This window comes from Pyrenophora tritici-repentis, chromosome 1 (genome assembly GCF_003171515.1).
Source record: "Pyrenophora tritici-repentis strain M4 chromosome 1, whole genome shotgun sequence".
Lineage (NCBI taxonomy): Eukaryota > Fungi > Ascomycota > Dothideomycetes > Pleosporales > Pleosporaceae > Pyrenophora > Pyrenophora tritici-repentis.
Window position 1 is genome coordinate 5,579,026 of NC_089390.1, and position 27,274 is coordinate 5,606,299.

General features: G+C 52.2%; 14 protein-coding genes across 14 annotated transcripts; 7 read left to right on the forward strand and 7 right to left on the reverse strand.

The window, feature by feature from the left end:
• Positions 1-2,516: 2,516 nt before the first annotated feature.
• Positions 2,517-2,633, reverse strand: PtrM4_021830 (uncharacterized protein; the record flags this gene model as incomplete). The annotated part of the gene is made up of 1 exon (XM_066103477.1): positions 2,517-2,633. The coding sequence occupies one exon, from the start codon at positions 2,631-2,633 to the stop codon at positions 2,517-2,519; it is 117 nt and encodes a 38-aa protein (XP_065965679.1).
• Positions 2,634-3,323: 690 nt separating this feature from the next.
• On the forward strand, positions 3,324-4,484 carry PtrM4_021840 (Qor, NADPH:quinone reductase and related Zn-dependent oxidoreductase; the record flags this gene model as incomplete). Its single annotated transcript, XM_001932003.2, has 2 exons — positions 3,324-3,474; positions 3,532-4,484. The coding sequence occupies 2 exons, from the start codon at positions 3,324-3,326 to the stop codon at positions 4,482-4,484; spliced, it is 1,104 nt and encodes a 367-aa protein (XP_001932038.1).
• Positions 4,485-4,552: 68 nt separating this feature from the next.
• Positions 4,553-5,590, reverse strand: PtrM4_021850 (uncharacterized protein; the record flags this gene model as incomplete). The annotated part of the gene is made up of 2 exons (XM_001932004.2): positions 4,553-5,174; positions 5,226-5,590. The coding sequence occupies 2 exons, from the start codon at positions 5,588-5,590 to the stop codon at positions 4,553-4,555; spliced, it is 987 nt and encodes a 328-aa protein (XP_001932039.2).
• Positions 5,591-5,932: 342 nt separating this feature from the next.
• On the reverse strand, positions 5,933-6,694 carry PtrM4_021860 (DUF1421 multi-domain protein; the record flags this gene model as incomplete). Its single annotated transcript, XM_001932005.1, has 2 exons — positions 5,933-6,448; positions 6,524-6,694. 2 exons carry the CDS (start codon positions 6,692-6,694, stop codon positions 5,933-5,935), a joined length of 687 nt encoding a protein of 228 aa, XP_001932040.1.
• A 1,284-nt stretch (positions 6,695-7,978) lies between these two features.
• Positions 7,979-9,352, reverse strand: PtrM4_021870 (DadA, Glycine-D-amino acid oxidase (deaminating); the record flags this gene model as incomplete). The annotated part of the gene is made up of 2 exons (XM_066103478.1): positions 7,979-7,985; positions 8,205-9,352. The coding sequence occupies 2 exons, from the start codon at positions 9,350-9,352 to the stop codon at positions 7,979-7,981; spliced, it is 1,155 nt and encodes a 384-aa protein (XP_065965680.1).
• A 1,304-nt stretch (positions 9,353-10,656) lies between these two features.
• Positions 10,657-11,592, forward strand: PtrM4_021880 (phosphoglycerate mutase family protein; the record flags this gene model as incomplete). The annotated part of the gene is made up of 4 exons (XM_066103479.1): positions 10,657-10,710; positions 10,757-11,254; positions 11,306-11,396; positions 11,444-11,592. 4 exons carry the CDS (start codon positions 10,657-10,659, stop codon positions 11,590-11,592), a joined length of 792 nt encoding a protein of 263 aa, XP_065965681.1.
• A 1,272-nt stretch (positions 11,593-12,864) lies between these two features.
• PtrM4_021890 (SdaC, Amino acid permease) lies at positions 12,865-14,316 on the forward strand (the record flags this gene model as incomplete). Its single annotated transcript, XM_001932008.2, has 1 exon — positions 12,865-14,316. One exon carries the CDS (start codon positions 12,865-12,867, stop codon positions 14,314-14,316), a length of 1,452 nt encoding a protein of 483 aa, XP_001932043.1.
• Positions 14,317-14,838: 522 nt separating this feature from the next.
• Positions 14,839-16,295, forward strand: PtrM4_021900 (uncharacterized protein; the record flags this gene model as incomplete). Its single annotated transcript, XM_066103480.1, has 2 exons — positions 14,839-15,669; positions 15,939-16,295. The coding sequence occupies 2 exons, from the start codon at positions 14,839-14,841 to the stop codon at positions 16,293-16,295; spliced, it is 1,188 nt and encodes a 395-aa protein (XP_065965682.1).
• Positions 16,296-19,400: 3,105 nt separating this feature from the next.
• PtrM4_021910 (GTPase-activating protein) lies at positions 19,401-22,423 on the reverse strand (the record flags this gene model as incomplete). The annotated part of the gene is made up of 4 exons (XM_066103481.1): positions 19,401-19,403; positions 19,475-21,218; positions 21,263-21,861; positions 21,905-22,423. The coding sequence occupies 4 exons, from the start codon at positions 22,421-22,423 to the stop codon at positions 19,401-19,403; spliced, it is 2,865 nt and encodes a 954-aa protein (XP_065965683.1).
• Positions 22,424-22,728: 305 nt separating this feature from the next.
• On the forward strand, positions 22,729-22,995 carry PtrM4_021920 (uncharacterized protein; the record flags this gene model as incomplete). The annotated part of the gene is made up of 1 exon (XM_066103482.1): positions 22,729-22,995. The coding sequence occupies one exon, from the start codon at positions 22,729-22,731 to the stop codon at positions 22,993-22,995; it is 267 nt and encodes an 88-aa protein (XP_065965684.1).
• Positions 22,996-23,735: 740 nt separating this feature from the next.
• On the reverse strand, positions 23,736-24,585 carry PtrM4_021930 (TPR domain-containing protein; the record flags this gene model as incomplete). Its single annotated transcript, XM_001932013.2, has 3 exons — positions 23,736-24,112; positions 24,157-24,264; positions 24,309-24,585. 3 exons carry the CDS (start codon positions 24,583-24,585, stop codon positions 23,736-23,738), a joined length of 762 nt encoding a protein of 253 aa, XP_001932048.2.
• An 87-nt stretch (positions 24,586-24,672) lies between these two features.
• PtrM4_021940 (uncharacterized protein) lies at positions 24,673-25,455 on the reverse strand (the record flags this gene model as incomplete). Its single annotated transcript, XM_066103483.1, has 2 exons — positions 24,673-25,198; positions 25,247-25,455. The coding sequence occupies 2 exons, from the start codon at positions 25,453-25,455 to the stop codon at positions 24,673-24,675; spliced, it is 735 nt and encodes a 244-aa protein (XP_065965685.1).
• Positions 25,456-25,622: 167 nt separating this feature from the next.
• On the forward strand, positions 25,623-26,185 carry PtrM4_021950 (uncharacterized protein; the record flags this gene model as incomplete). The annotated part of the gene is made up of 2 exons (XM_066103484.1): positions 25,623-25,649; positions 25,694-26,185. 2 exons carry the CDS (start codon positions 25,623-25,625, stop codon positions 26,183-26,185), a joined length of 519 nt encoding a protein of 172 aa, XP_065965686.1.
• Positions 26,186-26,261: 76 nt separating this feature from the next.
• PtrM4_021960 (putative duf159 domain protein) lies at positions 26,262-26,801 on the forward strand (the record flags this gene model as incomplete). Its single annotated transcript, XM_001932014.2, has 1 exon — positions 26,262-26,801. The coding sequence occupies one exon, from the start codon at positions 26,262-26,264 to the stop codon at positions 26,799-26,801; it is 540 nt and encodes a 179-aa protein (XP_001932049.2).
• Between the last annotated feature and the right edge of the window lie 473 nt (positions 26,802-27,274).

The following is a 27,274-nucleotide window of genomic DNA, read 5'->3' on the forward strand; positions in this document are numbered from 1 at the left end:
CGACGCGTCGTGAGAAAAGGGCGTTTTGACGACGGTGTGCTCTCAGGGTCTCACGGATGGCGCACCTGGGCATTGTTTGAGAGGGGATAGTGGCGAGCAACAAAGACCCGCGGCTAGTGGAAGACAAGCAAGATTGACAATGCCACAAATGGACAAAGGCGTTAGAAAACAATGCTGTTGTCTCGTTGCGCGCACAAAAAACCTGCTCAACAAGGAAATGATCTTGTAGGGAAATTAAAGATATCTTCCAACTCTTGCAATCCTATTCGTGGAGTAGCAACCGGCTTTGCGCGTGGCCATAATAGCCTAGTCATGATTGGACGCTGACACTTTTGACATGTGATGCAGCTGTCACGCAGTGAAATAATCGTGCTGTCTGCCTGCGCCCCCGATTTCGCACTATGACGATCCCGCGACGACGCGACGGGAGCACCCGCCGACACCCTGGAGACGCGTCGATCCGCATGATCAATGTTTGCTTTGATAGACGCGGCCGCTGTGAGTCAAAAGCCATCGCCACCAGCCTGATAAGAGCGGGATCGCCACTCTCAGGGTCCAAGAGGTATTTCCCGCAACGAGTAGGACGCGCGCATCTTCAGGGGCGCGCGCTCGCGGGTACTGGACGCGTGAGCGCGTTGTATCGACACAATACGCAAGTGGATCCTAAGAGACCCGAGATCCAGTCCACCGGTGCAGCGTGAAGAGCGCCATCTCTTTTTGTGGATGATTTCCTCTTGACACAGACTGAGGTAGGTGCATATCCTGGAGGTGTGCGCGCTCTTCACTTTGCATCGACATAATGCGGAGTCGAGCCCTTAAGGATTACAATGCACCAATGTAGCATTCCGGGCGCCATCTCTTTTGGTACGTATTTTCCCCTTTTGATACAGACTGAGGTTGCTGAGATGGGTCGCTCCAGTTGTTATATCAGCGATGAATGGAAAGAAAAGAAAAGAGGAGAATAGAAAGTTGAGATAGGTAACATAATACCAACATTGAAATACAAGAAGCTATGCTCTTTGGGATATACCCTCAATAAGCGATGGATGTAGAGAAGGGTGAGGTGAGGTTTTAAAATCACGAACTGTATGTCAGTCAGCACGTGGCCACTAGCGTCGTGCGCTAGTCCTATCTTGGGTTCGTTATCGATAAAGCACCAGACTAACCTGCTGCCGGCGTCGCGATGTCGTTACTCTTTGCGCGCTCGTCCACCGCGCTCGTCCATTGCTCGAACTCTCGCATATTGAAGTACAACGGTTCTTTGCATCTCCCCCCTAGTCGATTTAGCTAAGTGGCAGCCAGATGTTGAGAACGAGCGGGGGAACAGCTACGTTCGAGCATCAAAACCTGCTTCCATTGTTCACGTCTTTCAGCTTCTCATTTGTATCATGAAAGAAATCTTGAATTATTAAAAAAGGTACAGTGTCAGGTAAGCCCATGATCCAAAGTCGGCGGATCTTCTTAGATCTACGCCTCGTTCTCTCCATCGTCTCGTCTCGTGTGTTGGTGTTCTTTTCTCATTTCTGTTCAGTTGAATAGAGGTTTCCAGAAGCATTTTTCGGTTTTTCTTAGGAAAGTATCCCATGTCCCGAGCCATAACTGGAGCGACCACACGTTCCTAGGGCTACAAGATGGGGGCAACATCAACACAGTCTGGCTGTATGTGCACTGCCGTTTGGATCTTGTGTGAGCACCGAATCGATACTGGCCAGCGTCGTCCAGATCGTCGATAAATACAGGCTGTCCCGATATCGTGGGTGCCAGCAAAAGGTATGTGTACTAGTGACTGTTGCCGAGATTACATGACGTGTGTATGTGGATGGCGTCGTGTCAAACGTTGTGAAACCCCGGGCTCACGTCGTATAGTGTCGGCGTTGGTTCAGCGGGCCGGAAATTATGACAGATGATAGCGGCGATGATGCAAGGCTGGTACCTGCATTACGGCATCGTTTTTGCTTTTCATGATGCCGAGGCGTCGCTAGCGCGGCTTTGTCGGGAGAATCGTCTTTGGCACCAGGTCCGCATCTTAGTGTAGAAGCCATGGCCTTGGACTTGGTCGTCGTCGGGAAATGGGGTGGGGATCTCGCATGTGCGTTGATCACGGTGCTGAAGGTGTTCTTCATCCATGCGGAGCAAGTCTGCGTGGAACTGCTGCATCATGGTGAGGGCTGGCGAGTACTCGGGGCTGAGATGGTTGGGAAGCGGCGGTGGGAAGGCTTCCTGACTTCCGCAACTGCGTGGGCTGTCCATTTTGTGCGTTGGTGTGTGGTTGTGGTTGTGGTTGTGAGTGTGAGATGGTGTGTGAAGATGAAGTGCAGTTGGCGAAAAATATGGCTTTTATTATAGAGAAACGCGCCGCGTTTATATCGACCGAGAGAGTGTCGTCATGTCTTCCATGGTACCATCACACGCACTACCACGGAATGTCGCGTGGCAGCGGGAGTATCATGCTTCCGCCGCACGAGCCTTGCCAGTTTCAATATATTGATCAACCAACTATATCGATCGTACATTATTTAAATCATCGGACTTTCCTCATGTTCCAGGTCGCAACCCCAGACGTTGATCATTCCGGGGCTGCCGGATGGCTTCCGCTGGAGATATGACGCATTGTACTTCTCATCGTCATCCATCGGACAACCCTGGAACCATCTGTCGCAGTTTCAGGGCATGAAAGCTTATCGTTTTTGCAGTAGCAGCATTTGCGCATCCAACCGTGAGTCGCAAGGTTTGCAGCTACTCAACTAGGTCGCGCTAGCATCCGGTGTCCCAGAAAGCGGGATGCGGCTTTTTGGTCAGGTGAAGTGCAAAGGATCAACGTCTGATGAATAAATCACTCATGCACATTTGCACGTGGATGTGCACGTCGCGATGTAAATCTTGGTGTTGCAGGCCAGCGTCGGCCAACGTGTTCCGACAACACCCTCCCACCTCGGCTGACGGGCGAACACGGCCAGTGACGTCGGACAAGAAGACGTCTTCACACACCCGTGAGCACCCTATCGTCAGCCTGTCGACTAATAGAAATAATGCTTATCCCCACACATTTCGGCAAGTTTCTGGCCGCTTGCACCTGTAAAGATCCACCGTGATTCTATTCTTTGCGGCATTGCAAATCACGAGCCGCTATATAAGGACCTAGGTAGACGCCGAGATGCCTACCCCTCCCTTTTCCCAGGATCGCCGAGACTGGTTGAGCGAAATTTCTGGATTGTTTACTCAGCGCAAGAATACTAGTACAAGTACACCAAAGGATCCGACTGCCACTTTGAGATTTGGGGTTCCTAAAGCTTGTGACTCTGCTTCCACGATCAGCCTGCGAGATGACGCCTCCACAAAAGATCAAGCAATGGCTCACGGGCCAAGACGGTCTCGATAAGCTGAGAATGAGCGAGGCGGACTGTCCCACTCCGGGTGAAGACGAAGTACTGGTGGAAGTTCATTCTGTCAGCTTGAATTACAGGGATACCGAGGGTTTGTGAATCCGAGAAAACCAAAGAAACCAGGAACTAGACTAATCACGTGATATAGTGGCCATGGGTCAATACAACCACCACGCCTCGGTCGATCATCCCCCCGCTATTGTGCCGTGCAGCGACATGTGCGGTGTAGTAGTGGCAGTCGGCCCAACCTCTGAGAATTCCTCTGATCCTTTCAAGAACCCCGCCTTTCGTCTCAAAGAAGGCGATCGCGTCATTAGCACCTTTGCACCAACTCATTTGAGCGGTCAAGTCAAAGGATCCGATGTTGCAAGTGGCCTCGGAGGTCCTGCTCCCGGTGTAATGACACAATACCGCGTCTTCCCCAATTACGGTGTTGTCAAGGTTCCAGATTACATGACCGACGATGAAGCAGCTTGCCTACCCATTGCAGCCATGACGGCCTGGATGAGTCTGAACTGCATGCGCCCCAAGGGCGAAATCATTGGTCAGGGTGAGACGGTTGTTTGTCAAGGCACTGGTGGTGTCAGCATTTGTGCCGCTCAGATTGCTACCGCAGCAGGCGCCGATGCTATCGTCACATCCTCTTCCGATGAGAAACTTGAGCGCGCAACCAAGCTAGGCGCAAAGACGACCATCAACTACCGCAAGAACCCTGACTGGGAAGCCAAGGTTCTGTCCGCCACTGCCGACGAAGGCGCCGACATCATCATCGAAGTCGGCGGCGCGCAAACCCTACGCAAGTCTTTTGACTGCGTACGTTTCGGCGGTTTGATCTCTTGTATTGGATATCTCTCCGGCAAGCAAGATGAGGCTGGCGACAGAACAAACACGAACCTACTTTGCTTGAAGAGGAACGTCACGCTAAAGGGCATCTTGAACGGGCCTCGATCTGAACTTGAGAGGATGCTCAAGTTTTACGACGAGAAGAAAATCAGGCCAGTCGTAGACCGTGTGTGGAAGTTTGAGGAGGCAGATCAGGCACTCAAGTATTTGTTCAGTGGAGGACACTTTGGAAAGGTTGTAGTTAAGGTTAAGGCATAAGTGGATGATGGCAATGAATATTTTACGCTACACTATCTCGGCGTTCCAGTCCCCGTGCTTATATGTTATCACGTCATCTTTTGTTTCGGTTCACGAAGCCACTCACAGAGCTTCTTCAACTCAACCGGAGTCTTCCCATCACACTCCCGCGAACACCTAGTCTCTCGCTCTTTCTCTGCCAAAACATCTTCTATGTTCTCTCCATCGCGAAACGCTTTCAAATACCTCGTCGGGCTAACCATCAACGCCCTCGCCGTACGAGAAAACTGGATATCTCCATCCTGCATAGCCTTCCTATCGCGACCTGCCCAGTCCACATCGGGAAATAGTCGCTTGAACAGCAGAAACAACGCATCCGTTTCTCCGTTACCTTTCTCGTCATTCTCACGGAGGATGGCCGTAACGCACTCCTTGTGGAACCACCATGCATTGGGGCGTTGATCCCACATGTTTGATGTTTTCCCAATGACAGCAAACCCACGTTCCAGTACATCAATATCCATGCGTGCATGGCTCGGTATGCCATCGAAGAAATATAACGCACACGCGCGATGAATGTCGTCGTCGCTCATCTTGTCCAGCGGCGCAGTGTATCTCATAACACCTGCATCCCACTCCTTCAGTTTGTCGAAGAAAGTACCGAGCGCCAACATCTCTGGTGTCATGTCAATACTACTCATCTGCTTTGTCCTACGCCAGGTATTCCGTGTGACATTAACCGCGTTTTCAAAGTCACCCTACCCTTTCATTCCCTCGTTCAACGCTTCAGAATTCATTCTGAATATCCAGACGAGCTGATGTTCCTTTGAATTGCTGCCTTCATCTTGAGTCCATGGTACGGTGCCGTTGAATTTCTGCAGCAGGTCGCAGAAAAGGCGTTGTTCGGTCAGAGGGAGCATGGTGAGCTGGTCGATGATGCCTGAGCTGGTGGCAGGTGAAAAGATGCGTTGAGACAGCCAGGTTTCAGAGATTTTGTGAATGGTGTAGAGGGAATTTGTGAGGGAGGTAAGTTTGGAGGTATGTTCGGGATTGAATTTAGGGATATCAAGGCAGTGCTTTTCGAGGATATGCTTTGCGGTTTCTAGATTGAGGGCTATGGAATCCATTTTTTGTTGCAAGGAGGAGGGGGATAGGTGAATTAGGGGGGAAAAGAGCAGTGTTTTATGTTGTGACCTTATGTGTCGTTTGTAGAGAAGGGCTGAAGTGGAAACTGCTAGGTCCTTCGGGTGACTAGTAGCAAGTTTTTCTGTTCAATGAGGAAGATAGAAGCATCTTGTAGAGAAAAGAGAGGAATGAAGGATTGGAATGATTGGGTTTGGCCTTCGTATCCTGCTTTTCCATACCGAGACATTTTTGAATCAGATATGGTTCACTCCACATCGCTAACACAGAAGCATTGAAAGACATGCACCACCCGTGTTCCCAATATCCCCTTCTATCTAATCCTCTTACTCTCCCTCTATCCTGCCGACCTCCTCAACTGCCTTCACCAACTCCCGCGCAAACCACCTCAGAGCCTCCCTGCTCTTCTCAAACCCCTCATCTCCCTCCTTCACTTCGATCCACTCCTCTTCAGCCCCCAACACCGCCTCCGCTCCTCTCCTTCCTTTGACCAACTCTTTCACCAAACCCCTCGGCCCCAGCATGACCGCCCAAACAACAGGCGAAATCTCAAAATCACCCTTCTCCAGCGCCTCGCGCTCAAACACTGTCCAATCGTTCGTTTCGAAGATGATGCTGAGAGTTTTGCTGAAACTCGCGATCAATGCTGGACCTAGGCCCCATATGTAGAACAGTAGGTCGCGTGGGTGGGAGGGCTTGTTGAGGATGTCGGAACATAGGTGCAGAGTGGTGAGGCCATCGGTTATTGCTTGCACAGTGTCAATGGTTTCGTCGAGGGTGAGGTTAGTGGTAGTCATGAGGATGCGGGTGTAGAGGTTCATCAGTGCAGGGATGCGCATAGTCTATTGGTGGTGGGTTAGCTTGGAGCTTATCTAGGTAGGGTGGTGGGCATAGATGTGGAATTGGGGGCGACGTACCTCGAAAAGTGCTGTCTCGGCGGTATGAACAACGACAAAGTCGTCGAAGGGATTAGCGGAGACGCGGACGTCGTTGGGCACGGTTATGATTTCTTTGCCTGTTGTGGGTGCCATGGAGCCTTCATCAATGTGAGATGTGGATGTGGCAGCGCGCGTATCTGAGGTAGACATTTTTGTTGGTGGTGGAGGTAAGTTTGGTGGTGAGGTGGGGTATGGTTTGGTCGATTAGGCTGGCCTGTCGTGTTGGGGTAATGGAAAAGAGGCAGCGATATATACTAGCGTGGAAGTAAATCACGTGTTGAGCAGGCTCCCAGGGACCCTGTGAGGAGGGTCTTGCAGGGATCATTCACTCGCGTTGATATTAAACACACGTTTGCCTGTCTTGATGATTGCAGTAAAGACGAGAGCATTAAATACCTCGAAGGAAGAATGTCTAGCCAAACTAAAGAGGGGCAATGATCGGGTCACGTGGTAGGTTGATTGCGGACGAGTAGCAAGCCAGGCAGCCACAGCGTCCTGATGTGGCACATATCTGAACACGAACATTGCACATGAAACTATTTTCTGGGACTCCCCGAGCAAATAATCACTTCTTCTCCGATCAAGCAACAGTTTGCCCGGTTCCTTGTCAACAAGACGCACAACAAGCACCCAGACCCCGAAAATGTCGAAATCAGGGTCAAGACTACAACCAGATACCTCCTCGACGGCGACTTCAAAGTGCTCAACCACATCAAAGAGATTGTAGAGTCTCAGGGCGGTAGTCCCAATGAGCAAGTTTGCACGCAGGTAGAGCAGTACATTTACAGTCTCCCCGAATTCAAGCCTCTCAGACGATAACAATGTCGTACATTGGGCATTGATGTCGCTGTTTCGCTGACAGCTACGCTGCAATAATTGGCGAGCGATTGACGCCGAGGTATCGAAATCAAGCAGGTTAGGTACTCGTTCTTGCCATGGGCAGTCGTGAGGGACCTCAATTGCCTGATGGAAGATATTCACGAGGAAACTTTTAAGGTAACGGCTCCGAACACGAGACTAAGGCGAATTTGAGAGCATTAATACATGTAGAGTGGGATTAGTGGAGGGGAACAACAAAAAACCTATCGTGGAAGGGGATGAAAGAGATAAGGCTATGGGACTGCTTGCGGAAGTGTTACGGAAGTGGGCGATGAGTTGTGAGGAGAGAGAAGAGAAGTCTGACGAGGAAGACATTAAACAGGAGGAAACTCGGTCAAGGAAGAATATAGTGACTAGTGCAGCAACAAACCCATTTCCTAAAACTAAGCAGAGCAAGACAGCTGAAATGCGCATTGCACAGTACCACGAATTGGCCAAAAATGTCATCTACCCCTTTACAGACATCCCGTCTACCCCACGCCCACCATATTCGCAAAATCGCCCGCCACTACAGCTTAGACCCAGTCCCCTCCTCAAATTCGCTCAACTCCCTCCTCACCCCCTTCCGCGGACTATCACCAAACTCCTTCCCCTGGCGCCTCTGCAACTCCTCCTTGCTCTTCCACTTCCACGCCTCATCCTTCTCCTTCCCATTACTCTTACCTTGGAGTACATTGCACATGTACGCGCCCGCCACGGGCAGAAACCTATTTCCGTCAGTAAAAGTACAGTGCAGGAAGCCAGAGCTGAAGAAAAACAGCGGAGGAGGCATAAAACGTACTTGTACGAGTGAAAACTCCCACCCACAGCGAGGAAGAGGTTACTGAGGGCTGAATGCGGATGCCTACACAACAGCCAATCTTCCGTTGGTGTAACAGCATCATAGCACACACGCCACCTCGTCGGCGTTCTCCCGCTCGTCCACTGAGGCATCGCATCCTGCATGATTCTACTGCTCTCTCGCTTAAGCCTCGCGGGGATATCGGCTTGATGCCTCTTCGCGGGTACAGTGATACGGTGGCCAGAAGGCGTAACAACACTATTCACAACCTCAGTTTTCAAATCATTGATTTTCAGCGTGCGGTTTGGCTGAGATGGTGGGATGATGTCTACTTTACCGCCGATGACGACGACGGGGAGGTTGGATTCGATGTGTTGTTGGGTTTCCTGGGGGCTGAGGGTGTAGTAGGCGGACAGCCGGCCTACGGCTGTGATTTGGCGTTCTATGCGGTCTTGTTGGTTGAAATTTAGGGTTTCTTCGAGGGGGGAGAGGAGAGAGCTTGTCCAGGCTCCGGCTGCTAGGACGATTTTGTCAGCGCTGAGGATGCGGCCGTCATGTAGTTTGACGCCTGTGAGACTGGATTTGTTGGTGTTGAGAAGGAGCTGTTGGACTTGTCCCGTGACTCGTTGGACGCCTAGTTCTAGGGCTACTTTGATGAAACTTTGGGTTGCGCGCTCTGCGTCACACCAGCCTGCCTCGGGGTTGAAGTAGCCTTGGCCTAGGTGCTCGGTTTGGATGCCGCGGGTTACGGCGTATTCCTGCAGTTGTTCTGGGGGAACACTGCGCGTGTAGTCTCCCCCGCGCTCAATAAACGTCTTCTTTACTGCATCACCGAATCCGCCTTCTTTGTCATCTAGCACGATCCATCCTGTCTTGTGGAAATGGCCTTGGACCGCTATACTCCAGAACCAGAAATGAATGGCTTCGTTGGCGAGGTCGCAGTACAAGTGAGATTCATAGTCGGTTCGAATGATGCGATTCGTGTCAATGGCTGCCGCTTGCTTTTCTTCAAGAGGCGAACTGTGATCCCAGCGGTCGATGATGGTTACACGCGACGGATCCTTGTATTGCTTGGCGAGATGGTACGCAGTCGAGGTACCAAAGGTACCAGCGCCAATGATGAGTACGGTGGGTTCCTCGTTTGCCATGTTGATGTGTTTGAGAAAATGGAAGACATCATCTCGACTCGGGGATATCGACTCGGCTGGTCAGTGAAGGATGCTTGCTCGCGCTAGTGCTGCGGGGTTTTGCGGATCCGATGCGGAGCTTGGCTGGAAACTGCATCGGTCTTCACGATCGTAAGATGCATCCAGGACAGAAGACTACTTTCATGATGTTTGCAATGGACATGTGCCATGATGGCTTGTTGACCTTTACTATTCGCGGGGCACCCAAGTGCATCACCTGACCGACTCTTTACGCACAATACATGTAGTGCCTTGTTAAATCCAACACTGTCGCTCTCTTGTCGCATTCATGGCAAAGACGCTCATGTTTCAAAGCTCCGATTGAACACAACAGAAGCGCATTGAGTTCAAACGATTCTTTGGTGTCCGCGAGCGTACGCGGCAAGATCAGAGGTTGGAGAGGATACCATGTATCAGGCAATGACAAGAGGTGCAAATAACATGACTACTTCACCATCGCCTGCTCATCGCTGCATCAGCATGATTGAGGAGAGGAGAGTTCGGAGTGTCATGAGATGGAACGTATAGATGTACTACAGCGAGCACGTTGATGAAGACGACGACGCAACTCAGCTTGGCAAGACGCGCGAGCCGGGAAATGGCGCTAGTCGGAAAAGGTCACCGCAAGTATTGACAATACGCCGACAACCCGACAATTCGCAATGCTCGTCTTTGGGATGACCGGCAATGGTTCCGTAGTGGGATATCTGGCCTGTTGGAATTCACGCAGAATGGGTTCCCCCACGCACCTGGTTTCAAACCTGATGATCTATCTCGCATCCTGCCGAGATTCTAGGCGCGGAACATGGGTGGTGAGCGTTTATAGCGACGGCCAGAGATGCAGATAGCGCGACGAGGAAAGAGGTGCGAGGCTGGAAGTTCATGCGGGCGGTCCCAGAGCACCTGGTCGATATCACGACTCTTCCCTGGAATAGTGTATTCGTCTTTTGCGACGAGGCTGCATTCATGACTCGTATAGCTTCAAGGGACGCTATCGGCAAACTTGTAACCACCAAAAAACAGTTGCAGTTGCAGTTGCAAAGATAAGCATGTTCAGGTAACTACGGAAAAAGAGGGCCGCAAATCTCTCCGTCCCGTTGCGGCTTTTAAAAGAGATCTACACAAGTGCGAGGAATCGACCAGGTTTGGTTTTTTCTAGAATTTCGCCGCAGCGTGCGATAACTACGGACCCTGGTGACTCAACCGCCGCCCCACCAACAAGCCTCGCATTGCGGAAATCCATAATTGATATCAACAACACCAAAATGCCGCCCAAGGTTCATCTCGTGCGCCACGCGCAGGGAGAGCACAACGCAACTGTATGTCACTAGGGCTTCTACTAGGAAATGAGCTAACACATTGTAGCGTGACTACACCATCCGCGATGCCGTTTTGACAGCCAAGGGCAAGGAGCAATGTGCCACGCTGCGTTCAGCTTTTGCTCACCACGACGAGATTGACGTGGTTTTCGCGTCTCCACTGCGCCGCACGATTCAGACTGCAGCGTTGAGTTTTGGGCCTGTGCTATCACGCCAAGAAGTGTCGTTCGCGTTGCTACCAGCGTTGCAAGAGGTGTCCAACATTGCTTGCGACGTTGGCATTGCAGATATCGGCGCCGACGTGCACAAGTTTCTGCCCGACTTGTTCACTCCAGGCGAGCTTGACTTTGATGTTGGCAAGGTTGATGCTTCGGCCGTGACCGAAGGCTGGAACTCAAAGGTTGGTCGATCTCCCGACATGATGTCAGTATGCATGCTTACTAAGACGTGTTTGCAGCAAGGCTATTGGGCGTACGAGAAGACGGCCATTTCGAAGCGGGCAGCAGAGTTGAGGAATTGGCTTTATCAACGGCCCGAGGCGCAGGTAGGTTGATTCCATGTATTGGGCATGGGGTAATGGTAGGCTAATTGGTAGGTCATCATCGTGACCCATGGTGCATTTGCGCACTTTTTGACAGAGGACTGGGACGTGGAGGATCCCATGCTGGGGACTGCTTTCAAGAACTGTAAGTCGATGGGCAGACTTGCATGATTACTCCAGCTGACGGATCAGGTGAGCATCGTGTGTACGTCTTCTCTCCAGGGTCCACGGTTAAAGAGGCCCATCTGGAAGAGACGTGGGAGAGTAGGAGGAAGCGAGGCGGCCCCGAGGTCGAAAAGGACCCGCATGTAGTGGAAGAGTTTCTAAAGACGGCTGCATGAATGGGCTAGACTATGCCTTTGGACAACGGCAGTAGTTTGGCGTTGTAGTTGGAATGGATGGGTCGAGGTGGTGGAGACACAAGGCGTGAGTGACATGTTCGGCAGTGGTTGCGATATTTTCCATGACTACAAGGCTTCTTGGCTCAATTCTTGGACAATTCAAGTGACATTTTGGCATTGCTTGTGAGGCTCGGTATAGTCTGGGGTAGACGTCTCTGCCCATGCACGCAATCTATTTTGACCAGATGGATGATTGGTGGGCGCTTGGTTCGGCAATGCACTCCACAAGACCCTCGCAGTGCAAGATAAGCGGTCGTCACGCGACTCGCTGCGAGGAGATGTAATTCACCGAAGCTCATGTCGTGCATTGCCGTCTTGGGACAGGCGAGCGGCAAGGATCGGGCTGGTCAGAGTTTGCAGCATTTCCGGTTTGGGTAAAAGGTGGACAAGCCCCGCCGAGAGCCGGGACGGCGCATATCAGAAGGCTTGATCCGCGGCTGCGCAGCCACCCGAGGCAGCCCTACCACCTACGTCGCCTAACCAGCGCCGCTGTCGACTGTTGCTCGTCACTGCGCATGACCTGTCTCTGATGCTGGTCGACTTTCCCCATGTCCGCACTGTAGCGCGACGTTTGACGGTGATGTCAGTCATTGAGAAACGGGGCGATGTCACCAAGGCAAGGAATCCGTGGCACGTCCCAAGGTACGCTGCTCGGACACGTAAAAAGGTGAAAATTTTACGTCAACTGCGACGCGCTATGTGGATCACACTGCAACCACCGCCACTGAGAGGCATCCCCAGGCATCGCACGCACCCAACCTTGGTACCGTACGAGCGCTCGAGCCGACAAACTGCTAACATGGTCCAGCATAGGGCGTCGGTCAACATCGGTCTTCCGCCATCTTGGGAGCGCGCGGGGGAATCGCCGTTTGGAATATTCTATTACACACGTTTGCGGGTGCAGAGAGATAAGCCCTCTAATATAAGACTGTTTTGATGCCGCCATTGAAATGTCTTCTCGAGTACATCTCAGTGCGTGTGCTGCATTCACCCTACCGTACCCGTCCCCACGGTAATACGTCACACGCATCTCGCGCCAACCCGGCCACTCCGACTTTCTCGACTGGATCCAAGACCTACACTGCGACTACTCGTTTCAGTCAAGACGACTAGCTAGCCCCATCAGCAAGCGTCCACTACCAAAAACTCGCAGTGCCCACCTTTTTGTCTTTATCCATCCCTCTCTTCTTGCCATATCCTTTTTATCCCAAGATGCAAGAAGCACCTTACACGGGCAACGCCCAATATGGCGTCAACACTGGCGTCAACGCTACCCAATACACTAACCCGCCCAACTACCGCCTCGACGACTTGTCGTCTGACGGCAAGAAGAGCGACCCTGAACTTGCGCCCGTTGACAAGACGGCCACTGTCCAGGAAGGATCCGAAAAGTTCCACCGTCTCGGATGGAAGCAGCTCACAATCTGCCTCATCGTCGAGGCCATTGCGCTAGGCTCTCTCTCAATTCCTAGCGCGTTTGCGACCCTGGGTATGGTTCCCGGTACCATCATGTGCATTGGTCTTGGTCTCGTCGCCATCTACACCTCGTACGTTGTCGGTCAGGTCAAGATGCGCTACCCGCATGTTTCCCATTACTCGGACGCTGTCGAACTCATCTGGGGCAAATTCGGAGCTGAACTCACCGGTGTCATGTTTGCCCTGTTCTTGATTCTCCTTGTTGGATCTCACGCACTTACCGGAACCATTGCCTTTATCAACATTATCGGCAACTACGCTACCTGCGCGCTCGTCTGGGGTATCATCTCCATGATTATCCTCTTGGTTCTCGCCCTCCCACCTACGTTCCACGACTTTGCCTGGTTGGGATACATTGATTTCATCAGTGTCATTGCCGCCATCTTGATCACCATCATCGCAACTGGTATCCAGGCACACGACGCCCCTGGTGGCCTTAGCGCAGTCAACTGGTCCGCATGGCCCAAGCCTGACACGACCTTTTACCAGGCATTCCTCGCAACCACAAACATCATCTTCGCCTACTCCTTTGCCGTGTGCCAATTCTCCTTCATGTCGGAGATGCACACCCCTAAGGATTACGTCAAGTCCATCTGGGCTCTTGGTCTGATTGAAATCTTCATCTACACCCTCACTGGAGCTCTCATCTACGCCTTTGTCGGCCAGGAAGTCAAGTCGCCCGCTCTTCTCTCTGCCGGCCACACCGTTTCTCGTGTTGCCTTTGGTGTCGCCATGCCCGTCATCTTCATCTCTGGATCCATCAACGGCACCGTAGTATGCAGGTACATTATGGACCGCGTCTTCGCCAACTCGCCCATTCGCTTTGTCAAGGACGTCCGCGGTTGGGGAGTTTGGATTGGACTCATCACTATTACTACCGTCATTGGATGGATCATTGCCGAGGCCATTCCCTTCTTCAACGCTCTTCTCGGCCTCATCTCCTCGCTCTTCATTTCGGGCTTCACCTTTTACTGGCCCGCTCTCTTTTGGTTCCAGCTCGTCAAGGAGGGCAAGTGGAACTCTTCCGCCAAAAACATTACACTCAGCATCGTCAACGCTATCGTCTTCATCATCGGTCTGGTCGTCTTGGGCGCCGGAACATACGCATCGGTAGAGGACATTATTACCCAGTACAACTCTGGCGCTGTCAGGAGTCCGTTCACTTGCTCCGCAGAGTCATATGCGTAGATGAATAGAGTGGGTGTAAAATTATGATAGACATTACAAAACACTTGGGGTGATGGCTAGGAGAAAAATAGACTAGAGTGTACGAGATGCTGGAATGGTGATTACGAGAAACATGTATATATCAAAGTCCTCAGTGAGGCACTTCTCTTACGATTATGAGTAGCAGTTGCATAGCGTTGGCGACCAATTCATGACACTATCTTCATACCGTTTATTGCTGGTCTCGTGATTTCGTGAACAATCGCAGCTTGGTGAGCGCTGAGTAGTTAGCTGCCTTTACTTGAGCTTTCACATTGTGTGTGTTGTGCTAGTCCAAACATGGACTAGCGCACTCGATGACGCATGTCCTGTGCAACCATCGCGGGCACGTAACCCCAAACAAACACACCGATTTTGATTAGGACAACCTTCATGTCCTTTTCACTCTCACCCGTGCACTATTTAACCAAACGTCCGCCACCATACTTCAGCGCTGTTTGACCACACCCAAGCGTCAGCCTTACTTCGACAACGACAGCCATAATGGCGCAGACACAGGCAGAACCCATAATGGCACAGGCACAGACGGAATCCATCATCGCCGCCCTTCACGACTTCATTCAGCAAGAGCGCAAGCGCAACTTCCATTTCCTAGACCGTCATAGTCACCTCTACATGCAACAAGAAGAACTCCTTATAGTCACTCAGGTCAACGCAGATGATGTGGAAGACTTGCACTCGATACGCGCCGCTGAGATGGCTGGCATGAAGGACAAGTTGTTCAAATTGTTCGAACCGCTACGAGGCAACGAATCTGAGCGCGTCGTCGCTGTTCTAATCCGTCCTGGCGACGCCGTCGTTGTCGAAAACATAGTCATTGTTCAGTTTGGTCTGACAAACAATCACGTACGACAAGAGAGGGCAGTTGATTGGCTCAGATTTACCTACTGCGGCGATGATGACAATGGTACATGGGCTATGCCGTCTTCTGAGGAGCAGTACGGCGAGCAGTATCTGTGGTGGAATAGTACCGGTCAGACGTTTCGGTTCCTTGATCTCCCTGCAGAGTTGCGTGCGAATATCTGTCTTCAAAGCCTGGGGCCCGTCGTGGTACCCGATCGAATCGCGGCCAGATGGCATTACAAGGACAGACTCACCCTGGGCAGTGGTCTGAGTATCGGCGACAGCAACCGCTTTGGTATCACCCGCGACCCAGATATCGAAAGCCCAAACCTCTCCATCTTGCGTGTTAACAAGCAGATCCACCAAGAAGCCAGGGAGGTCGCCATGCGCGATACAACAAAGCGCTTCAGCTTCCTCCGCGGCCTCCGCACCGGCCCCCACACATCCGTCAACCGCATCTTCAGGGCAGCCGTAAACTTCCCCCCCAGACCCAAAGTTTCTGCGAAAAGTCCAACTGGAAATGACTGCCGCGCAATACTTTGCCTTCATTGGTTACGTGCCCAAGAAAGAGGACCCTTTCGCCCGCACTCGAACTACTTTCGTATCCTTCTCCGCTCTCCAAAATTTCAGGAACCTCGCCACTCTGGACTTCCGCTTCATCTCGCCCAAACACCCCAGCGCAAAATGCCCTTTTGTAGTCATCTACGATAGAATGTTCCCCCCTCGAACACTCCTGCCAGAAGAAATGGATCGACCTCTTCTTCACCCTGGCCTTCGACACACTTCGTACACTCATCACCAGCAGGCCCATCACGGTCACCACATCGGGTTGTATCAAGACATCCTCAAAGGTCTACTGGGAACACGTATTCAACGACAAGAACGAGGACCACACTGCCGAGATTCAGGGTATGGAGGAGCGGGCGCGTAGGAACAAGAACAACAACGACGAGCCATTGGAATGCGAGTGTTCTTATCCTTGCGCGGGTGATTTGGAGCCGGGTGTGAAGTTATTCGAGTGTGAGGACTGGGTATATAAGCGGATTGAGGGCTTGCATGAGATGAGGGAAGGGGTTTACTGGGGGTTTGATGATTAAAGGGTTTAGGGGATTGGGGGCATTTCAGGAGTTGGCGCGAATGGATACCGTCTTGGCTAATGCGATGTGTAAAAAATCTTAATTGTGTGTAATGAAATGAATTCAGAGATGGCATACATGGCTTGATCAAGTCTCTCATCCAGTTGTTATTATATGCACGAGCGCTATCGGAGCGCCTAGAAACTACCAATACATGCAATCATATGTGCCAGGACCAAATCTGAACACGATAATTGTGGGATATTGGTCCTGACGTACGATACTCCGGCACGCTAGATACGAGACCCATGAATTTGAGGGATACATGATTTTAGGGGACCACAAGTCACGCAGAGCTACAGCCATGTATGCGCCCGGCTTATACGTCAATCTTGCCACTAACAATCACATGCCCATCTTGCAGAATACTAGCATTGTACGGCGTGAGACTTATCAGTTTCGAGGAGGCGGGGAAGCTACACCAACACATCTCCCCTCCCGCATCGGCGTCAATATCCAAGCCATGGCAACCCAACCGCACCGTGATCTACCCACATGATACGGACCTTACACATCGAGACCCAGCTACGCTCTCCATATGGTCCTCTGCACGCTCGTTGTTTCCCTTTGCAGACTAGCAGCACACACACATTACACACATCTTATTGAAACAAGGTCCCTCTAGTAGTATGACTACTATGGATAACCGAGTGGGAGGAGGGACAAGGCGGGGTGGCTGCAACGTATTGTATTGACTATCGTAGTTCGGTGTCTAGGTCTCACTCTATTGTGGTGGGTGCTATTGCCCACCGGGCAGTGCCTGCCACACCAGCACATCATGTGATCCCCAAGCACCTTCTACCTGGACTGAACCCAGATATTCTCAACACATCTCACCATTACCATCTTCGCCGCTATACTCAGTCTCTGCGCTGTGCGCCTCAGACAGCATATCGGATCCACACCAGCCATAGCGAGCTGCCCTCGCTACATCACCTACACAATATGCCTTCTGTTCTCCCTCTACTACGTATCCACGTTCATCGAAACCCACATGTCTAATCCAGCCCACCTCTACACACCCACTCAACACAGCCGTACACTTCGCCCTCGCTTTCTTCGCGCTATCAGAGGCAGAGTTCAGCCGCCGTTGCCTGGCTCACTACGGTGACCCCGGTACACTCGGCGTACGTATTCTCGTCGTCTCACGCTGCGGGGCCGACAGAAACTTCCCCGTCGCTTGTGTCCTGCTGGCGTACTGGTACCATTCACCCGTGCACCTGACCAGCGAGCTCGACTACGACGATGGCGTTTTAGATGCCAAGTATTATTCTTCCCGGGCGTTTAGACTCTTCATACTTTCAAATTATGGGTTTCTCGCCGTGAATACTTGTCTCAATTACGCGCTGCAGAGGCTGGTGAATCCGAATCCGCATGATGTGGCTTGTCCACCGTATGATCCAAGTACGGCTTTTAAATCTTGTTATCGGTTTTTGGATTGTACGGGATTGATTACGCGTCTTTTTGAGGAGAGGGCTTGGAGTGTGATGTTGTTTAATCATTTTGTTTTCTCGAGGGTGGTGACGCATACGAATTTTGTGGGCTTTTGGGCTGTGGTGGATGGCGGGGTGTAGGTGGGGAGGTGGTGGAGGGGTAGGGGTAGGGGAGATGCGGGTATGCGTGGGTTGAGGTAAGGGAGTCTTGTGGTCTCGTCCCTAAGGGGCAGTCTCAACCACGGTACCTTTCTTGACACACACTTTGCGAAGAGGGGCTGATTCTTTCTATAGAGATATTCGAACTTCAATCCTCCTACATTAAAATGCAACAAAACACCATGCCGACGCCTTCCCCCGCCCCTCCTCTGCCAACACACACCACAATGCAACCCAACGCCCCAAAGCCACATCACAACCGCTTACTCCGTACGGTCTACGAACCCTACCTATCGAAATTCAGCTACGCCATCCATGTATACCTCAGCGCCGTCGTCGTCATGCTCTGCACAGACTCAGTCCTTCCCTACCAACCCATAATATTCTTCCTCTACGCCATCTTAATCGGCGCAGGCATCTACAAAACCAAAGACGCCTTAAGCCGTGTACAAATCCGTACCTCAATCCGGTACTACATGGCCTACGCATTGCCCTTGCTATTCGCCTTATACTACGCCTCCACTCTAATCATCACCTACCTATCCAACCCCACCCACGCTCTACACGCGCACCCAACACAGCGCCGTACACTTTACCCTATGCTTCTACACGCTATCAACACTGCAGCAATACACCACACATGGCATCACAGGCACTTTCCTGCCTGGCGGGAAATTACCCAACGCGGCCAGCGGACCCACGGGATACTGGACATACACGCCCTACTTACTACTCGACAAGGATCAGATCCCAAAGATGTCGCGTCTCAGGTATCGATTTAGCCTAGCCCACTCGGCTCACACCTTCCAAGTCGTCGTCTTCCACACCGTCACCGGCTTGCTCAACCATGCCGTACGTCGCCTCGTCAATCCCGCCGCTGTGTATCCTGATAGCAGCGCGAAACTTTGCTGGCCGGCCCAATGTGTAGATGTAAATTGGTTTGATGATCTTATGCTGGTGGCTCCGGGCATGAATACGTATCTTTTCGATGAGTAGAGTGTGTGGGTGTTTTTCCTAAATTATTACGTCCTTTCTCGCGTGGTGAGGGAGACGCATTTTGTGGTTTTCCGGGGCGCGGTGGATGGGTACGTGGGGCTGAGGAGGTGGTGGAGGAGGAGTCGTGGGGTTGCGGAGGGGGAGAAGTGTGATCTTTTTGAGAAATTTGGTGTTTGTGGTGGCTGGCGGCGGCAAGATGATGAGGGTACGATGGATGAGAAGAGTAGGTTGTTAGAGGGTTATCATGATTACGGTGAGGTATAAGCATTGCATATAAGGTGTTGGGATAACACTTTAACTGCTTTCTTACACTGCTATTACGACAACTTTGCGACCATTGCCCATACTCATGAATATACACAGTTCCAACTCACACACCAGGTATGTCTATTATAATCCACCCACGTCCCGTACATCGTACATCGACGACGGCAGGTACAGCCCCTCCTAAGAGCCCCCACCCCCAACACCAACATTACTACTACTAACCGTCCTCTTCCATCCGCCCCAGCCCCACCCACCACCGGCCGCAGCCCCCGTCTCCTTGGGCACAGGACTAGGTGTCACGACCGGACTACCAGTCCCACTCCCACTAATAACCCTCTTCATGCCCTCGAACCGACTCCGCAGTTCTTCCAACTCCTGCCTTGCCACCGCCTCGGCCGTCTTGGCATTCACCAGCTCCAGCAACAACGCCTCGCTATCCGCAGGAGCGTTGTTCTCAGTCGCCAGCACGCTCTGTGTGAGCAGCGAGGAGGAGCGTTTAGCATAGGTGGATTGTTGAGAGTGAGAGGGTCGGTCTGATTTCTGGGATGGGGTGCGGCCGAGGCGTAGTTCGCGGAGGCCGCCGCTAACGGAATCCGAGGTAGTGGAGCGGGAGAGGGAAGGAGGGGTATCGGGAGTGTAACTGTCGCCGCCAGACCAAGATGCAGCGGCAGATTGTTTGCGCGACATTTGCCGTAGTTCTTGGATTGTTTTTTCTTGACGTTGCGATTGGTTGTAGCTGTCTTGGAGGCGGTGCCGGGTATCTTTTAGGGCGTCGCGTGCGATTTGGAGTTCGGCGTCGCGGTCGCTGAGGTCGCGGGCGAGAGAGTTTGCGCGGAGTGTTTCGTTTGCGAGTTGTTCTTTTATCCTCGTGATGTTTTCGCGGAGGAGTTGCTTGGTTTCGAACATGCTTGAGGCCCGGTGGTGGAGTTGGGCGGCAGGGAAGCGGGATTCGAGTGTTGAGACGATTTCTGTGGCTTCTTCGGTTAGGGTGGTCGGTTTATCTTCGCGCGATACATCTGTTGCGGCAGTTACGGTGGTTCGGCGTCGTGAGGTGCGGGTTGAGGGGGCGGCGAGGGTGGGCGTCTTCTTGCGGACTTTCTCGACTACTGTGCGCACGATGCGGTGGTCTTCGCTGCGGTCTTCGCGCTGCTTTTGTAATGCCGCCTCCAGTTCGCTATTTTGTCGCTGTAGCTGGCTGACTGACATGAGTAGCTGCTCAATCTGATAGTGCAAGTCGCGATCCTTTGCAGATAGGCCCATGGCAACGGAACCATGTCCAGATTTGACCGACATGGCGTCGCCATTGGAAGCGCGCGAAAGGTCCGTCATGGCAGTGCTAGCAGTCGCGGCCGAACTATCGGATTCCGCAGTCGAGTTGAGTGTTGAAGCCAGGCTCTGTTTCGAGGCTGAGCGCCTCAGGAAGCTGACGGGTCGTGAAGGTGCGGAGAGACCCGGGCTGAGTGAAACCGATTTAGTCGAAGAGTTGCTAGGGCCCCAGAGACGGCCCAGGAACGATGTGGCAGATTTCTGGACCTGCTGCTTTGACGAATCCTTTTCCTGGGCCTCCTTGTACTGTTGCTCCAACCCCTGCAACCTTTCACGCGTCACATCATTTGTGAAACCGACAAAATCACCGACCAATTCATCAGCTGACCCCGCCTTCCGGCCGTAGGGATCCCAAAGTTGACGTCCGAGCAACAGTTGCATTACGTCTTCGAATTCACTCAGCGAAAGCAGCTTTTGCTCGTTGCGCTTCATGAGGGCAAGTGCGACACGCATAATTGTCTCGGACGCGCCCTCGGCAAACAAGACGTCGTAGATGCGGAAAAGCATGGGGAGCGGACATGTAACTGCGAAAAAGGACAGAAACCATTGCGACAGATATGCAGACTCGACCCCGAGTGTATCGAGATGTTGTGCCAGCTGCGGCATGTGCTGGTGGAGCAGCTTTTGGAATTGGAAGATGCGGAGATGAAGGCCGGATAGATCCGGGAGAAAGCATGAACGTAGATCATAATCTTCCATGAGTCTAGGAAAGTCAGTCAGAACGTGGGAAAATACGAAATTGCATACCTGACGAGCACGCAAAAGGCCTCCTTGTCGCCCATTTGCATCAGTAGCGGGCCGACGAGAAATCCCAAGCCCTGACAGTAACCAATCTTGTGGTCATACAAACTAAAACACTTGAGTACGCGTCCCAGCATCTTTTGTCCTTCGCCATCAGGGTCTTTGAACATCTCGACACCGGGGAAGCTGCGGCCGAGGTCCTTGTTAATTGTGTTTTCATAGGGACTCGATTCCCCGCATAGGGTGTCGTATTGGTCCTCGATGAGCTTTTCCCGTGATCCAGCAGCGCTCTGCCATACTACGCCTCGGAGTGGTGGCGGAATGCCCCCGCGAATCTTGTTTAGGCAAAGCGTGGGGAGGCGTTGTACAGTTTGGGGGTAGTCGCGAACGAGGGCGGCCCAGAATTCGAGCTCCGTCATGGGCGGGGGCGAGGGGAGCTGGGAGAAGCGCATTTGGGACGTGTCGTGGGCCACAAGGCGCTTGAGATGGTTAAACGAGGGCGGTCGAGACTGGCTGCGAGCGCGCGAGACTTTTGTGTTTGCTTTGCTGTTGCTCATAATGGCTTCGTTTTCCTGTTCGAGTCTTGCGAGTAACAAGGCCATGGCCTATCAATTAGCATGTGCTGAGATTGACTGGGAAATTACACACCTCTTCCTCGCCCTCTGGTTCTTGTTCTTCCTTCTTTTCAAGCTCGGCCCAGTCGACCTCAACACTCTTTCCCGAGCCATCGCTATTGCTCCTCCTCTTTGTGTCTGCCTTTGGTGACACTGGAGCGTCTGCGTCGTGCACGGAAATGGTTGGGCTCTCGGGGGTTGGGGAATCAATGCTCCCCTGGCTGCTGCGGCGTCCAAAGGCATTCCGAATCTCGGCAGAGTTTGTACGCGATGAAGCTCTACGCTCCTCGACAATAATGGCGGGGCGAGTGGCTGATTCTCTTTGGCTTTGGTTCTGCTCGTCTTCGGGTGTCTTGTCACCAGTATCTGAGAGCGGCACAGTCACCATGCTGTCGGTGGGCAGTGGTTTGCTGTCTACATGTGTCCGGGACCTCTTCTCGGTGGGGGCCTCTTCAACCTCAGCCTCTAGGTGGTTCTGAGCGGCGTCCATGTTGGCCATGGACACGTCGTCGCCCTTTGTGGTCGTCTCGACCTGTACTGTACTTGTCGACATGTTAGTGGCGTCTCATGCAGCAAGCATGTGCAGAGTACAATTGTGGATGCCGAATTTGCGTTTTCACAACAGAGGCTCAGTGGGTGGGCGCAGTGTTCTGTCGCGCGCAAACGGTACGGGCGTCGAGAGGGTTTCAAGGGAGTGGGTTGGGGTAATGTAGCAGGGTACAGCTACTACATGCGCAGTCACACGCGTACGAAGCTGACTCTTTTTTGTGAATTGATATCTGGTCAGATTAATGGTGGTCGGTGTAATTGTAATTACACTCAGTCTCTGTCGCAACAAAAAAAAGACAAAGGTCGGCCATGGCCTTGGTCGAACTTGGTCGAAAGGAGCATCAGGAGGCCCTCCCCGACTCATCACTAGACGCTAGTTGGGCTAGCATGTCTTATCGCGAAGGCGGTCAGGATCAAGGGTCCACTCGCCTTGCTGCTTCATTTGCGACTGGACCAACAGCTGCGCCAGGCCCCCGCACCCAACCTACACCGACCCTCGACACGGCTATTCACTGGATCAACGCCTTTATGCCCTTCTTTCCACTGTCCCACTGCTTTTGCGGCCGGGCACGCTGATGTCATGGCAGCGCTTGCACGAGCGCCCAAAGATGTTTGTGTTGCACTGACACGCCTACGCGCCACGACAAACACGTGCGCGTCAACAACCCAGGGACAGGTACCCATCCAATCACCATCATGGCTAGTGCAATGCCTGCTCCGCATTTTCTCCTCCAACGGCTGTTCGCATCTCAATGCATTACTTGCAACACGCCCAAGTCGGCCTTGGATCCTCTTCGCTTATGCACCCGCGGCACGGAAGAAGGAAAGGTAGTCGTCAACCCCCAGCTCAACTTGCATCCTTCCAAGCCAGGCTTGCCCTTTTGCAACTTGACCGCTTCTTTCACCTCCAACGGCGAAGAAGCTACCCCTCTGTGCATCGAGATGCAGTGGCGAGTCTAGACTTGTGGAACTGCACGGCCCATGACTGGCTGACGGCCCGCGACTAGCGACATATAACGCTCTTTTTCTCGTATCTAGTTTCGCGCGCGAACTTCGTGTTCATAGGAAATCATTCCGGCACTGAAATCGTGCTTCCGATGCGTTTAGTCAGCTGTAGTTCGGTATCATGCCATAACGACTGTTTCAGTCCGGCTGTAGCACAGTGAGTATTCATGACGCCATAGTATTGGCAAGGTTACAAAGATATGAGCGCGCACCGAGATTAGAGTAAGCGGCTCATGCCGTTGTGGCGATGGTCGTTCCTGTAGTAGCCTACTCGACACGTATGTTCTACAGTATTTTACATGGTCTATCCATTACGCCTTGCTCTCTTTTAGTCTTTTAATTCCCAATCTGGCGTTGTTCACTCCCTCGGCAAACTTGATCTTTTTTGACAGAGTCATGGCCTCTTCATACTTTTGCCTCGCTTCGTCCGTCTTGCCTTGCATTTCGAAGAATTCGCCTAGATTATGTGTCGCAACGGCGCAGCCAACATCGCACTCGTCTGTTCGGTCTGGGGCCTTGATTTGGGCGGCGTGAGCGAGGGCTCTTGTTGCCCATGTACGAGCTTGGTCGATGAGAAGAGCACGGGGCGCCGAGTTGCTGACAGGGAAGTCGGTGGGCGCGGATGAGAGGGTTGGAGCGGAAGAGGATGGAGGTGTTTGTTGGGCGAGGCAGGTGGATATGTTGTTCACTACAAGTGTTAGGAAAGAAGAGATGACTCAACAAACAACTTACTTAGGACAACGCCGTGGCACGAATTGGGCGGGCATAGCTGGAGTGCCTTGACAAACAATGGTGTCGCCAAGTAGTGAGAGTCGAATTGCTCGTAGTGTGTCGCAAGAGCTGGGTTATTAGCAGACGTCAAAAGCTGTAGATTGGTTACACACCTTCAAGTGTACCACCCATTTCTTCATCATTCATCCATGGCCCCTCGCCTTCTTTGACTCCCTCCGTCTCCCGCCGCTGCTGTTCTTTGAGCGCACTCTCCACTGCCTCGACTAGCCGCTTTTCGCCATTTTCCGGCTCATTGACATATCTTACATCATACAGCTGGCCTAGCTTGAGATTGATTTGCACCATGTTCTTCTTTACCCTACTCCTGTTGCCATTTGTCCAGTGCTTGTCCGAGAATTCGTCCACCCACCGCTGGCAATCGTTGCGCATAATCTCCAAGACGTCAATGGCCAGACTATAGTATCCTGCATCTTCAAACAAGGCAGCAATTGTGTGTACCACCCATTTCTTCATCATTCATCCATGGCCCTCGCCTTCTTTGACTCCCTCCGTCTCCCGCCGCTGCTGTTCTTTGAGCGCACTCTCCACTGCCTCGACTAGCCGCTTTTCGCCATTTTCCGGCTCATTGACATATCTTACATCATACAGCTGGCCTAGCTTGAGATTGATTTGCACCATGTTCTTCTTTACCCTACTCCTGTTGCCATTTGTCCAGTGCTTGTCCGAGAATTCGTCCACCCACCGCTGGCAATCGTTGCGCATAATCTCCAAGACGTCAATGGCCAGACTATAGTATCCTGCATCTTCAAACAAGGCAGCAATTGTGTATTTGACGCCCATAATTTCGTCGCTAAAAGGATCCATGCCAAGTTCGTCGGCGAGTGCCAGTGCTTGCCGAAAATGCTTGTTGGCTTCGCGGATATCGAGCCATTTGCCGCGGCTATAAAATAAAGCTCTACGAAGCTTCTTGGCAACATGATCAGGGACGTTCTTGTAGTACCACGGAATGTAGAAGACGCAAATGCCCGAGACGAACACAATCCTGTATGGTTAGTTAGACGTCAATCGATGATAGGATGCAACCACGTACATGCCAATCGCAAAGGGAAACATGATGGGGCTCTTGCGGAACTGCTCTCTAAATTGGTCCCGCATCGAAGAGCGATGCCGCCGGCCCAATTGCTGTTGCACAGGCCGCCATGTTTTCGCAGGTGATAGACGACCTACAAGGGGAGTCTGCGCTTCGCATCGTACGAATGCGCCAATTCGGGGCGCTGCTCGAGGCACCGTCCTAAACATGGTGGTGGTGAAGGGGCTTCACCGTCCATGACGAGGAACTTTTAGTGTCGGACGCGTGCAGTCTCGTCTCATAGGGCTGAACGGCGCCGCATGACGTAGCCAATCATCAACGCGCCGCATCGCGACCGACATGCCTTCCCATCTACAACACACGGGCATGTCTTAAAATGTGCGGCCGATATGCGCTGGCCTTGGTGAGTCTTATTATATTGGCTGTCTTCTATTACTAACAAGTCAGCGGCCATCCGAGGTCCGCCAGCAGCTCGAGCGGTCGCAAATGCCCGTAGAGGAAGCGCCGAATGACGACGACGTGCGTCAAAGCTACAACTTTGCACCAGGCTATCATGGCCTCGTATATCGAGCAGAGGCAGAAAGTAACAAAGACACCAAGTACAAACTACAATCCATGCAATGGGGTCTCGTACCGTTCTGGACCAAGCGTAACCCCGACTATGGAATTAAGCTCAAGACGATCAACTGCCGAGACGACTCTTTGGTTGAAGACTGTGGCATGTGGACTACTATGAAAAAGAAGAAGCGGTGCATCATCGTGGCTCAGGGCTTCTATGAATGGCAAAAGAAGAATGGCGGCAAGGAAAAGATACCACACTTTGTCAAACGCCAGGACGGCCAGCTCATGTGCTTTGCAGGGTTATGGGATAGAGTGCAGTTTGAAGGTAAGACTCGTGCCCTTTGCGTCTCAGGTGCTGACAGTGATAGACTCAGATAAAGAGCTCTTCACCTATACAATCATCACCACCGTCTCGAATAAGCAGCTTAACTTTTTGCACGACCGTATGCCAGTCATGTTTGATAATGGCTCGGACGCTATCCGGACTTGGCTCGACCCAAGTCGCACCGAGTGGAATGATGCCTTGCAGTCATTGTTGCGACCTTTCCATGGCAAACTAGAGTGCTACCCAGTCAGCAAAGACGTTGGCAAGGTTGGCAACAATTCGCCCTCGTTTCTCGTACCCGTCGATAGCGCGGCCAACAAGAATAACATTGCCAACTTTTTCCAAAGTCCGCAAAAGCAATCCGTCAACAGAACGGAGCCTGACGTCAAAGTTGAGCACGAAGATGAAACCCGTGCGACGACGGACCGCATCCAAGGAACCGAAGACAATGCTCCATTACCTGTTTCAGAGACTCACGGCATCAAACGAGAACACGACGACGATGAGTCTGAATTACCAAGCAAACGCCTAAACAGCAATGCGGCTCCGAGTCCTGCCAAAACGTCCAAGAGGCAGGGCACTAGGAGCGCCACGAACAACGGCAGTGCCGCAAAGACGACCAAAGACAAGGCATCTCGGAAGATTACGGCCTTTTTTACCAGCAAGTGAGATGTACCTACGAATCCATTCCAGCATGTCGGGTCCGGCTACGGATGATGGATACGTCGGATGAATTGGCGGTGAAGAAGGCCTCAATCACTCGGGTACAGTACACAACATGTTGCGCGGAGAAGGAACTATGGATGTGATGAGAAAAACTGCCCCTTGCAGAACAGAGGACGCCTGATGGATAGCGTAAAATGCGCGAGCAAAAGGTAGATTGACCATGTTGTGTAGGTGGCGCTACCAACCTTGGTTCCGGTTCCATCTGTTGCCCCGCGCTAACAGCGGGGATGGGCGACCGGCCATTTAGCGGCCGTCATCTCGACAAAACACCATCGTTCTGCCTTTTTTAGTCTTGCCATGCCCGGCGCGACGCATGCTGCACTTGCTTCTCAAAAGGCCCACATTTGCATCTCGGACACGCGCTGACCGTTTCTGATCAACACATCATCCTTTTTGCACAGTATCGAATTTTCAAA